This window comes from Polyodon spathula, chromosome 5, assembly GCF_017654505.1.
Source record: "Polyodon spathula isolate WHYD16114869_AA chromosome 5, ASM1765450v1, whole genome shotgun sequence".
Classification (NCBI taxonomy): Eukaryota; Metazoa; Chordata; class Actinopteri; order Acipenseriformes; family Polyodontidae; genus Polyodon; species Polyodon spathula.
The window spans coordinates 16,688,568-16,703,125 of NC_054538.1; the positions used below are offsets into that span (position 1 = coordinate 16,688,568).

The 14,558-nt window shown below is 37.1% G+C and overlaps 1 protein-coding gene across 4 annotated transcripts in view; it reads right to left on the reverse strand.

Annotated features, from left to right (window-relative positions):
- LOC121315629 (XK-related protein 6-like) overlaps positions 1-13,697 on the reverse strand; it is a 36,430-nt gene extending 22,733 nt beyond the window's left edge. For 3 of the 4 annotated variants that reach the window (XR_005950290.1, XR_005950289.1, XM_041249885.1), the window contains exon 1: positions 13,104-13,697. Coding sequence is in view for 2 of the 4 variants with exons in the window: in XM_041249885.1 (XP_041105819.1) it covers positions 13,104-13,678 (575 nt within the window). In the remaining 2 variants the exon portion in view is untranslated. Of the gene's footprint in view, positions 1-10,827; positions 11,636-13,103 lie in introns of those variants that run through there. The other variant, XM_041249884.1, reaches the window with a different exon arrangement.
- Between the last annotated feature and the right edge of the window lie 861 nt (positions 13,698-14,558).

Consider the following 14,558-nt stretch of genomic DNA (forward strand, 5'->3'; position numbering starts at 1 on the left):
CTTTCTGTAGCCCAGGACACATGGCGCTATCCATTTAAAGTCTTATTCTTTTCTGAGCTATACAAATAAACATCTATCTGACTTGAACAATATTGTTTATCAGTTTTATTTTCCCTACAGTGGTAACATGTCATGCAAGTGGCATTCGTCATCTCGGAGGGCAGGCATTATTACTAATTACACAGAAACACTAACCCATATCATAAGAATCATTTCAAAAGTGTTAAACACTGCGCCCAAGTGTGTGTGCCATTATGAATACCCCGTCACAACCTAGGCAATTGATATTTTTGTATGCATTTACAGTGCCCACCACACAGTCCTGCCTCAAAAGAGATTTAAAAAGTGTAGATCACCCAGTTCTGATTACTAGGCAGTGATTTTTGTTTGTTTCATTCACTGTTTGCTTCTCAGCTGGTCCATTTGTGAAAGTTCACTGACCGACAGCAGTCATAAAGATCTTCAAAACTATTTTGTCAAATCCAATTAAAACAGTTTAAAGTAATCAAACATGTAGATAAGGTTCATAGGCAGACCTACACGGATAAATTAATATTGACAGCAAAAAGACATCACATCTTAACACAGAATCTTACTGCAACAGGAATGTCTGAATCAAACAGCCTTTACATACAAGATTCTTCTATGTCCTGGCAAATACCATTTTCAAACACAATTGTTTTTTTTTTTTTAAATTAAGCTTTTTTTTCTCCCTTTAGGCTTCTAATGCATAATGCAGTTGTTTTGGGGTTTTTTTTTTGCATTCAATGGAGTGTTAGAAATGTTTTGTAGTTTATATTGCTGTCACACTGCTAAGGAGTCATACTGAGCTAAATCAACAGGGGACTAGCAGTGCATGAGGGATTATGTGCACAGTAGGTTAGTGGAGCAAAATGGTTCATGAAGAAAACTAGAAGCTGCAGCCACAGTGCATTTAAAATGTGTTCCGTTATGTCACAATAAAAGTAAATGCACAATACATTAGGTAAAGTCTGTTATAAACTGATGAGTCTTCAGTTTTGACCAAAATAACCAGGGATTAATTATTGCAGTTTTTGGACACATGTTCCATGACGGGTCATGTTTTGATGACTTCATTCCTGGTTTCAGACAGCTCCAGGTGTACAACTTGCAGCAGCAGGAACCCCCAGTACCAGTGGTTCCTGGAAATTAAAGGTGGCAGAGGCATTTACATCTGCTGCTGTATATTTAACCATATACTGTACGCATGAAACCAAAATAACAGCAATTACAGCTTATATTTTAAGTTTCTTGCATATAAATGTGTGATAGAATTAGGGATGTAATGATTGTGATTTTTTGGGGGGTGATTCTGATATTTTCTTTTTTTACTGATTCCAGTCTTTTACTTTCTGTACCCAATATCTTAACAAGACACATCATTAGATACATAAGCTCCCTTTCCTCCATTTTTTTTCTTGCTTACAGTTAAAACATTATTGAAAAAAAAGAGCAAAAGATCAGATTTTGCAAAAAAAACATTAAGTTCTAAGGCATCTTCCAGCATGTTTCCATCAAACAGGTGCAATCACAATTTAATATAACTGACATATCTGAATACCTCCAGGGCAAAAAACGTGAAGTCTGCACGAAGTACAGTGCTAGCAGATGCAACAGAAATCACCATCCATTAGCATGTAATTCACATTCATCGAGGGATTGGGGGGGGGGGTGCCCCTCTTGGGAATACGTGGCAGTTTGCACAAGCAAAACTTGCTTGATGGAAGATAATAATTAGAGGCTGTATGTCTGGGGAGTTGCACGCAGCTGCGAATGGATCCCGGGCCGCTGAGCTAGTGCAGCTATAGGCCCACTTCCTCTCCAGCCTCAGACGCTTATACAATTCAGACAAAGAAAAAAAAATCTCAAGATTGTTTATCAGAATCTGTGGATATTTTTACATATACAAGTACTTGTTAATGGTGAAAAAAATGAATGCTCTCTCACAAATGACTGAGAATACAAGAATGAGGGGTTGTCTGGAGGAGCCTACCCATACCTGTGCATGTCAGCTTCTGAATCTAGTGAACTGTTGTGATTTGACAACTACACTCTACCATAAAATGATCAATGTTATTAGAGATGTCATGATATTAGCTTTTTCATTATCGCGATATTAGTCCAGAAATTATCGTGATACACTGATATACATGTCCGATTTTGAAGAAAGTTTTCCCCGATTTTTTTTTTTCTGAAAAGAAAAAAAATCAATATTATGCGACTATCAAGAAACAAATTTTTTATTACATTATTCTTTTGAGTTGTTTCTTACTGGTTTTACAATCTTTTACGATGCTCAAATCGCAGCCAACAAAATATGAATTGATGAGTTTAATCAACTGTTGGTGAGGAAAAGTTAATTAGCTATTAAAACAAAAATGTAGATTAGATTTAAATTTCAAACATTTAGTCATTAAGCATTATTTATTTTTTACAGCTGCCCCTGTATTTTTTTAATTACTATGTATAGAATTATCCAAGCAGTGGTGAGCATCGGACATGTTATTACATTATTTCACTTGATCTAGCGACTGAAGAAAGGACTAATTGTTCAATTTATTTTTAGACTATACTCGGTTTAGACTTACACGCCTCCATTGACTCGCCATAGAATTTGTTTTGCCGAGCTCTCTGCATATACCACAATGCTATACGCACAGTGAGACTGAAGTCTCCACTGAAATCAGCGGAGTCGAGTTTCTTGTTAAATAGAATATCTTTTGAAATGCCATTTCTAATAAAACTGCAATATTTTTGACTGAAGCAGTTTTGAGTGAAGCTGGATTTTCATTGGTTAAAATACTAGTGTGTGCTCCCATTGGCTAGAAAGGTTGCAGTGTTTTCGGCACAGTGCGAGAATGACAGTTGGAAGTTTGTTTGTTGGGAAGTTTGCCAGAAAGTTAGTCTGGTTGATTGGAAATTTGCAGGTCAAGCGAGCAAACACTTCACATTAAAGTCTATACAGCCTTTCGTGTTAATGAATTGACAAATTAATTAATGAATTATTAGATGAATTAAATAAGTTTATGAATTACTGTATGAAATGACAAATTTCTGGGCAAATTGCTGGACAAATAGACCAATTCACGAATTGACAAATTAATGGCGCTCCATAGCGGACTGCTTCAAATCATTATACTGATGCCAGCCAAAGCCACAAAGCAAACTTCTAAAATTAAAAAAAAAACAATAAATAAAAATTCCAAGCGACTCATATCATGGAAGCATAACCAATCTCTGGGGTCCTGACAAGCGAAAGTTCATAATATTATTATTATTATTATTATTTAGTAAAATGTGACTGACAGATAACCTGCTTGGAATGGTGACTGTTAAACAAAGCTTTGTTTTGCCTGAGTCCGCTGCAGCTGGTGCTGCTGCAATGCAAGCTTACTGTATATAAATCGCAAACAGCATCAATTGTGTAAATAAACAGTGTATTTTTATTTAAATTCTAAAAACATGATTACTATTCTACATAACAGGATTTTTAAACTACATGCAAATGTTTTATTCCATTTATATGGATTACCGATAAAATAACAGGATTTTCAATTAAATATAAACAAGTAGCTATGGTGACATCACCAGTAAGTTATGCAAATTACTAGCATCAAAGGTCCGATCTTTGCTTTGGTAATGCGTTCTGAACCTTCGCAGGTGAAAATGTACCCTTCGTTGCAGCCTTAGGAGTCAACACAATACCCAGTGCACATTCATGGAGTCCTCTCTTTTTCTGCCTCCAAAATGACTTAATTGATTTAAAGTCGAGGGGGTGGCTGCTTGGACTGGTTCTTAGTGATAAATAGATCCATGCATTTTTACTGGGTATATTCTAGGGATGGGAATTTTAAATGTTTAAATGTATAATCTAAAGAAGTGGTTAAACATTGAATAATATGCTAGACGTATAACCGGTCATGTGACAAATTTTGCCAAATGCATATTTTGTTATTTATTTTATCATCCTCACAGCAGGCTATCCAACTGTTGTGGGGCCTCACAGTATGGGTGGATATTATAAAAAGAAAGTAACTTTTCTAATTGGTGCAACAGAAAGATTGGCACGGGGGCAGGTTTCATTCTTGGTCGACCTGGCTCTTCATTGATCGCACTGTGTGTTCATGCTGTAGTACTTCAGTCCACACGGGGTATGAAAAGCATTTCTGATGTTTGTTACATATTAATAAAAATTGCATTTCTAAACAAAGGAATGAGACAAAGCCACGTTTGGAATTATTTTGAGGAACGCAATGAGAAAACCGTGATATGTAAATAATTATGCCAAACAAAATTGCCGTACCACAAACACACAAGTTCAGCTTCATTTGAAATGAAAACAGTCAGAATTACTGAATTATAAACATCCATAATAAACAGAACACTCTAGACAGCGACTGTGCAAACGTACACACGATTTTAAAAGGATTTTTTTTTTCAATATTAATTCAGAGTATGCATGAGTATAAATTGATTATGTACAGGCTTTAAATTTACCAATACACTTACATAAATCATTTGTTTAATAGAAAGTCCAGTTGTGTCCCGTCCCCCCGGTCCCCCCGTTTGTGGCACCGATCCCTGAACAATATAACAATGTTGTAATGAAATCTGTGCATTTGATACATTCTGTGACATATGTAAGCTGTGATTTCTTTGGACAATTATTTGTTTATTCACAAAATACAAAGAGAGACATTTACCAAGATAAAAAATAATACAAAATACAAAGAAGACCAAATTCCTATTGGGCTTATAAATATTTTTAGATTCAATAGATATTTTAGTATTACATGCAGGACAGCCGCTATAAGATCGTTACCTTTATTAAAAATGTACATGGATAAATCTACTGATTAATCAGCTAATGCCCATAAATTGACAGATCAAAAATTTGAAATCGAGTGACAGCCCTAATTTTAATATATCTTTGGTGTTTTTTTTTTTTTTTTTTTTTGATAATAGTCTTTCTGATGTTAAAACGTTATTTGCTTATTTTGGGGTTCTTAGTATTTTCCAAAGAAACCGGGGCTATCAATGTACATTAGAAATATTCTGGAAATTTGCAGAAAATTTATTAAAAATAAATAAATAAATATTAACTTAAAAAAATAAGAGCCCCGACCTAAATCCAATCACAAATTTGTGGCATGGCTTGAAGATAGCTGTCCATCAACGCTCCCCAAGGAACTTGACAGAGCTTGAACAGTTTTGTAAAGAATGGTCAAATACTGCCAAATCTAGGTGTGCAAAGTTGGTAGAGACCTATCCCAACAGACTCACAGCTGTGATTGCTGCCACCAAGTATGAACTCAAGGGTTGGAGACTTATTAAATTATGATCTTTCAGTTTTGTAGTTTTTATATAACTTTTTTCCCCCTTAACAGTGTGGAGTATGGTGTGTAGATAAGCGGAAAAAAATCCTCATTTAAATGCATGAAATTGAGACACTGACAAAACCAAGTGTGAAAATAGTTCAAGGGGGTGTAGACTTTCTATAGGCGCTGTATGTAGATACGGTTTAAATGTTTAAAAGCCAACACCTGCATGGTATTTAAACGTTCATAAAAATTTACCAAAAATAACACCCTTAGTATATTTGTTCCCTAATTTGGTAATTTGTGGGTTTTAGGACTTGACTTCTCTTTAAAAACCCATTACCTGTAATGCCTGTGAAATTCAGATGGAATTAAAATTGATGACACACAGCTGTGTGTGTGTGTGTGTCTTCTGCTGAGAGAGGAGGAACAAAACAGTTAATTTCTTAATACTACACTGTCAATAGACAGATAGGAAGGTTTCCAAGCAGATTACTATTGACCACTGTCATCAATCTCAAACTTCAATCTGGACACCATCAGAAGAGATAACAAGAGTCTGGGCCTGGGAGATAACTGTGTGCAAAATAGCATTAGAAAGGACTGTCTTGCTCTGACTAGCATTAAGCAGATTGTCATGGATTACAAATGCTGTATTGTACTGCATTTGATATTGTAAAATGAAATCAAATATTAGAAGTGCTGGCTCAGCTCATCTCAGGTGTATTTAGACTGTAACTAGTCAAGCTCATAATAAAACCTGGAATGGGCGAAACTGCTATTTGTTTACTAAAACAAACAAACAAACAAACAAACACAAAAAACATCCCACATGTACCACAGTCGCACCAACACTGGAAAGGAGATGGCCTATGCAGTGTAAATGTTGTCATGGTATCAATCAAATTCATTAACCCTTTACTCATATTAAAAATAATCAGAAAACATTGTTCAAATTACAAATGCACATTTCATACTAATTATTATTTTGTGAGACATCTGCAAGTAAACTTAATGCCAAAAAAAACAATTAATTCAATCAAGAAGTCACCTTCACATATATAAAAACATGTTTTTGATAATCTAACAATTAAATACTTATAGTGCAAGGTTAATTTCGGATGTTTTGATATCGCCAACTATGGATTACATTAAAATGATTAAATGCTGCATTACCCGTTATGGGAAGAGCCCGGGGAAATTTCATTGGACATTTTGTTTTCTCTGTTATATGGTTCACAAATAAAAAATCAAAGATGTTACAAAAACATCTGTGATTGGTCGACTAACATGGGTAGTCTGTTATCATAGAAATTCTTACTCACCTCCATAACTTGTATGAAAGAATTATTTAAAATATGATGCAGTAAAATGATACCAAAACACTTGTCCTATAGTATTACACACCATCTTATATTTAGACTGCAGCACAGTAGCCTAGTACAGAACAGATTGTGATTAAAAAAAAAAAAAAAATACAGTAATAATACCCCTACATGCCACATATTTGCCAGGTTTCTATTGGATCACAATATAAACAGCAAACAATGGTTTAAATACAACTTAATCCAAGGTATTGCCAGTCTTGGCATTGTGATATAAAACAGATTATGAGCCAAGTCATTATAGGAATTAATAAGGATAAAATTATATCAGTATTACAGTATCACTGTGCTTTGTTGTTAGGATGGGGTGGTGTGGCCATTCCTTAATAAACTGCAAAGATTAAAAGGTACAAGTTTTACGAAAGTTTTTTTAAACATCTTGGAAACAGGGATGGAAATAAGACTTTTATTGCAATGCAGTTTCACCCATTCCAGGTTTTAGTACAAGCTTCATTAGCCATATAGTAAAACCAGGAATAGATCAAACTACTGTGGAATGAGTTGTATTTCCATCCCGGTGGGAGGCATGACACAAACAGAGCATCCCTTGATTCTGTGTTTGCTTAAACTGTTTTGTTATGGGATATGGGGTATCAAGAAATGAAACCTATTTATCACAGTGGCAGGGGTGAAAATGCTACTGAAGCTTTGAAAACTAGAGTTGTATTAGATAAAGATTTCAGCACCCCAGTGTCTGGACAGCGTTGTATAAACCACTCTGTGCTGGTGCCTTGCTGAACATCCATATTGTTAGAATAATGGGGCAGAATTCAGAAATTCTAGGCTAGACTGCAATGCCTGTAGTTAGCTGAAGGCATATAAGCTTCCTCTCTCCTTAGGTTTCAGGCAACTCTGTCACTGAGCTCAGCAACCATCCTCCTGCTAGAGCAAGTGAGTATGAATTCTAGATTTCTTTTTCCTGACAGAAAAAAAAACAAAAGAAACATTTACTTTTATAACATGTTGGTGTTTTTGTACAGTATAATTAACATTCTATACAAAGTTTGCAAGATTAAAAAGAAAACAAGCTTGCAGTTGGAGCCTATGACATGGAATTTGACTTTTACCAAAAAACAAATAATATTAACAGGTCTTACTTGAACATATAAATCACATTCATTTTACCAAATTATGTTTAATCGCGCTACGAGTAACAGAGGGCGATCTCCATTTCCTGGTCTGGGGCCAGGAGACTGTGACGTCACAGAGGGAGATACCTGCAGGCTACTTGCATCTTCCAGTACGGCTGACAGCGACAGTGAAAGTGAGAGTAGCCTAATTTTATCAGTTTCAGACACCTCTTATGAATGTGAATCATGTCGTGATGGAGCCGACGTAGAGAGGGAAAACAGGGATGGTCTCCCGTATCAATTCGAGCCATTTGCCTCCGAATCACAAGGGTCAAACTCGGAGAGACTCCGACAACACCAACATGGACGGACCGGAGGGACAGCAGACGTCTTCGGAGATTCAGCCCCTTGGCAACATGGAATGGTTAATAAAAACCCTTATGTTTAACACTGATTGATACTTTAAATATTTCATATTACACATAATTGTATAGTTATGTCAGTCCTTTAGTAAACAATACTGATCCATAAATTATTGATACTAGCAGAATAACCGAACGCTGTGGATTGTTACTGGCATGTTTATCTCTCTCTCTATATACACACACATGTCCGGCATATTAAGGATGTGCAGATTTTCTGTTTTTATGAATATTACCCCTAATCATAATGCAGAGATGCCAATGGCTACGATTTGGCCATTGTAGCTACTATTTTGGAGGTTCTGCCTCAACACTACATTGAAGGGGTATGTACAATACTACAATTTTTAATAAATAAATGATGGATACTCCCTGAACGTTTATGAAATATTGTTTCAATACCATGTTTTTTTTTTTTTTTTTTTTTTTTTTTTTTTTTTTTTTTATGAATTAATGCTGCCTTACTTTCATTATCAGTTATTAAATAATGTTTTTTTCAACACAGGATCCTCAATTGCTTCATCCTGACACCATTCTGAAATACCATCTTCCTTTGTTTTAGTCGACAAAATTGAGTCCATAACGTCAAATGAATCACTGTCATTTAAAACACAAACTAAAGCAAAGTATGTTATGTATTGTATCACTATTTTTGTATCAACTCAAAATTAAAATCAAGTATCAATTTCTGATACCACCTCAGTGCCGCCACAGATACGGCAATTTCCTTCTGTGTAATGACGCAACTCTACTGCTATTTCAACAAACATGTGAAACTCTAAACAGTTGTTTTTATATTACCAAATCTATGCATTAAATCATTATATTGCAGAGTGCTTATAAAGACTGTGCTTGCACTGTATTTTATTCTGAAAAAGCAAAAACTGAAAACAACTTTCTAGTAGTATACCGGTGTGTTTAAAGCAAAACTTACCCTAGACTTCTCCTGCTTCTCAAACGCCTTTCTTGCTCGTTTCGCTTGGGGCCCCCACATCAATGCCAGCAGCTTCTTGTTTTTTCCAGAATGGATGGAACCGTGATTGGTTGTAAAATATGCCTTCGTTTTACATCAAGGCCCATCTCTGCAATCATCATAGGTCTTTCTTCAAAACTATCACACTACATATGTAGGTATACTGCCAGTTTGACAGATACCACTTCGCTCGGGTTGTTTGAACTTTTTTCTCCCATATGTGCTGCATTTTTGTGTCTTTTGGAAAATGGTGACTATTAATATTCTTTTGTTCATTTGCCCGATTGAAGCAACCAGGTACAGCACAAAGCAGCTTTTTATTATTAAAAATTGTGCCTGTCTCTGTGAATGTCAATCTGTCTTTTGTTCACCTACTCCCTTTGTGAGGTCACTACCAGTATCCTGAGGCTGCTTCAAAACAGAGATGGTCACTCCTAAGCTAATGGAAACTTTACATATGTGTAGATGTTTGAATAAATTGACAAGTTGCAGCTTGATTTCTTTGAGATTAAACATTAAAATTAGATAAAACAAACACTGGAGACAGTGTTGATAACTGTCTGAAAAAATGAAGTTGAAGAAATTTTATCTGGACATGGTAAGTACATACTATCCCCTCAAACGTAACAAACATAACAAAAAGACTTACAGGGTGTTTATAAACAATATTGTCACATTTATGTCTCATTCAATTGATTCTTCTAAATCTAGAAAACTTTAATTATTATCCGAAATGTGTTTTTACCACTGTAGCAAGCAATTCTATATTCTAGAACAGTTCTTAAATGCGCAACATTCATATCAGGGTCTGTCCACACTGTTACGAACATGAAAGTTATTATTCCAGCTCTTTAGGAAGCAATAATACTCAAAGATGTCTTTTTTTGCAGCTAACTTATTTATACCTGTACTTTTTATTAAAACATGTATTTTGGGGATGCTGGATTTTGGCAATCACTAATAAAGGTTTTTAACCTTGCATTCTGAAGTCTGTCCACTCATTTCTACGTTTGTATCAACCAGGAAGTCGGTTGTAGCAAATCCAAAACAGCGCTATTCATTAGTCATTATCCAGGAATTTGACCCATGCCCTTTGACTTCTGACTTGAGTCGTCATTTTGCGTCAGTGTTATTCTTGTTATTGTGGCAGGCTGTTGTCTGTACGGAAAGGGGAGGGACCTACCTGAGATAAGGAAAGAGGTCAGTATAAGGAGCTCTGGGTGGGCTGGAGGTTAGTAACCTGACCTCTGTGGTAGCCTAGGTATAGAAGGATTGTGTTATCTGCCATTTGATTTTTTTTTTGTTTTGATCCAGGATCACTGTAAATAGTTATTTGTTGAAAGAACAAGCTTACTTTTGTTCACAAATAAAGTATTTGTTTCTTTTAACTGAATTTTTAGTTGTGCGTCCTCCCTGTTTAACACCAGTCACTTACAAGTGACTTGCTCGGAGTCAGTGGCTGAGCCGGGATTTGAACTGGGGACCTCCTGGTTACCAGCCCATTTAACAACTGGACACACAGCCTCCTTGAATATGAACACAGAGGTGAACATCACATCATGAAATTAATTTTCAAAACTATGTTACCCATGTGTACCCCGTTAGTGTAAAAATGCCCAAATAGGAAGTTGCGCATGACACATTAAAATTTGCATTTTATTAAAAAACTGTATCGCTGCCAACAATTTTAAATCTGGTTTGGGAACACTTGTTAGTCATACATTATGTTTCTTAAAAATGGTTTGGAGGGTGTCATAGGCACTGTAAGATCAAATACTGCAACAGGCATATCAACAGATGATCTGGCTGACAACTCAAAACACTTAGGTAATCTCTGGATGCTTTTTATTTAAAAGTGTTTCTAGTTGTCAATGGAATCAGCATTTGCCTTGGTAGTTGAGTATAACAGGGTTTAAACACCTCAGTTTAGGAAGAAATCGATACTGCAAAGGGCTAGTGTTGTTAGGAAAGCGTTGGCTGCAGGACAGTGTGTCAATGGCTCAGTAGTAAAACATGCGGAAAAATGCAATCCATCTGGGAAAGCACTTGCATGGTGTGTGCCACTGTGAGGTGCCATCCCCTCGCTTAAAACTGGAATCTCATGCCCCAACTATGCCAAGCTTTCCTACCACATTCACCCACATATTCCATTTTGAAGTCTTATTCTTAACTGTAATAGTTATACATTACATTTAGAAAGTGTCAGACAAAAGTGAAAAACCTGAGACCCCTTTACATTTTAAATTAGTTAGAACAAGTACCCCAATTATTTAAACAGACCACTTATCTCCCCCACCCCACCAGCCCTCCACGATGTGGGGTAGGCGGGCGATGTACATTATAGTAAATCCCTTTACTGATGCTAGCAGAAGCCGTCCATAAGAACTGAACTGTCTGACAAATCTTGTGAAGCATGTAATCTCTGTCTAGATAGTCTGGCACAGTGCTGAAAGAAAAAAAAAAATCACATTCTTTAGAAAAGACAGACATATGGTCAGGCCACTGCCAAGAGAAACAAAAAACAAGCCAAAATAGCACAGCGAGTTAATTCAGATCCAGATAACAGTTCTGCCTATCAGTAATCCAGTTACAGGTTTACCTGCCCGTCTTCATTAGGAAAGAAAACAGGACTGAACCAAGTGCTCTCACAGGTAGACTGGGTTTCACATTTTTCAAATTTCCCCCTTTTCATACCAACAGATGAACAATTCTTTTTTGGAGGCATCATTCCGTTAATGTATTTTTTAAAATTATTACAAAGGTTTATGGTTATTAAAAGGCACGTTGTTTTTATTACCAAGGCAAATTACACTTGTCCCTACACAAGACAGCCTGAATCATGATGGGCACTGAACAAATTAACCATGCAGAGAAATGTAATTACTGCAGCCCAGCATCTCTAACCACACAAGCAACGTGTTAGATTTAAACGAAAGCCAGAGTGAAACGCCTAATCAATTTACCAAAGCAAAAAAAAAAAAAGTCACGACATACTGAAATGATTATGTACATTTTTTTTTTTTTTTTTTTTTTTTTTTTAAGACTATGGCTTTTGTCGCAGTTTCAGAGTCTTATGAAAGCAAAAGTTTTCTGATAAGCTTCATTACAAAACAAACCATTTATATATATATATATATATATATATATAATATATCATATATATATATATATATATCACACACAATCACGTAGCCAGACTGTCAGGCTCTAGTAAGCTTGTCACAGCAGTGCATGCAGCCTGCAATGAGCAATCATAAGGCATCCTATGCATTCATTCACTCTCTTGATATGTAGGGATATTATTAAGACTACAAAAAATGCAACAGTTAGCAGATAAGTATTACTGCAACTTGTGAACACAATTACATCATCGGTAATATTTTTTCTGTTACGGAGATGCTGCCTCGTCGCCGTTTTGTGAAAAGTCATGCAGGATTCACAGCTCCGAGACCTTACATGCACCAACACCGTACCGAACACCACAGCACTACAGAACGCAACATCTATCTTGTGCGCTCGAGCATACACTTTAAGTTGAACGGGTTTCTTTTTTTGTTTGTTTTTTTTTTCCCAGCCTGCTTATCACAAGAAACTTTTCTATGACTATTACCGAGCGGCGAGATACACGCTCCAAGAGCAGCTACAAAACCTCACGTATGAACACCTCCACCAGCTCACGTCTCTGCTGTCTGACTCACAGTGCAGTCCAGTTACCATAAAAACCAGCCCCATATTTAGCAGCGGTGGCGCCACGGGAGAAGATATTATACAAAAAAAAAAAAACATTAACCATTTTTTGTTCCACAGTCAGCTCTCGTGCATGAAGTTTGATTAATTCAGTTGTCAATGACTGTGAGGTTGGCGGTGAGGGTGCAATTATGCATTTAACAGAGAAGAATCCCAGCAACCCTTACCTCCATACTTGTCCCATCTGCAGGATGTGTATGACAGACTGCCAGATCCACACCGAGATCCTACAGCACCTGTCCCTGCCATGAACAGCAGCGCCCATTGCAGCCGGGATTCTCCGACTACTGAGCCCCTCCACCGCCCCCAAGCCTCCACCGGTGTAATCCTGGACAAACCACCTGAAGCTCAGGATCTGCACCAGCACCGAGGGGACGAGCACAAAGAAGAGGGTGAGCCCAAACCAAAGGTAGTCGCGCTTGGAATAGTAGTCGACCGCTAGCCACAGGTCCGTGCCCACGTCCCAAAAGAAGACCAACAGCGCCAGGACGATCCACAGGCAGTCCAGCCAGAGGCGCTCCTCCTGCGGCGGCTGCCGCCTAGCTTCCTTCCCCTTCCCCAGGAGAGAGCGCAGGCAAGCGCTTCGGCAGCCCCAGTAACATGACGAGGTGTTGCAGCAGTGACAGATGTGGATGGAGCTGCTCTCCCCCGGATCCCCTTCGCCGTTCCCCACCGTTTCGTCCAGGTTGTGCAGTTGGGCGAAACCGGTAGCGACCCCCACTCCATCAGATTTTGCTGCCATCTTGCTCTCTGAGGCTCCCCCCGCCTCCGGCTTCCGGGGTTAGTGATGTCACTTCCTATATACCTGTTCGTCAAATCTTTCTAAAATATGGCTGCCATCTAGTGTCCATTTTTTTTGGTTGGGGATTAGCTCATTATGCCCAAATCTGCTGTCCCACTAGAGCACTTCGACTACTGCAAACAAGAGTCGACAGGGTTAAACAACATGAACGAGAAACACAATTACAAAACAGTATACTCTGGAACCCATATTCAACTTGGGCATTATGCCAACAAATGTCTGCATTTAGATGCAGTTCTATCCACTGTGAGATATTGTATTCCCCAATAATTGTCTATTGCAGTACAAATCAAACCACTTTCTAAATCACATTACTGCCTTCTAAATCAGTCAGACACCCGTTACCCGCTTCCAAACGTCACTTCCTTTCTCAGAGGATAAATATGATTGCCATCTAGTGGCCACATTTAAGAACACAGGTAACACGCCAGATCGCAGCTCCGCACGGCGAGGGGGGAAAAAATCGTAACGATAAATTTAATAAAAAACAACAGACTGTATTTATTAATGACAGGCAATATATATATATATATATATATATATATATATATATATATATATATATATATATATATATATATATATATATATATATGCATGTTTCACGTTTTGCAAAAGTGCAGATTGACTATCATCTACCAGAAACAAAGAAGAAACACGTTTATAAATATTAGCTTAATTGATGTGATACTAATTATATGCAAAACAGGCAATTGAAAACAATTAAAAACAGGTGTTCGAGTATCAACATATACGGACCATGCATTATATTATACCATGCATTGTGTGCATCAACCTAAATAATACAATAACAAGCAGT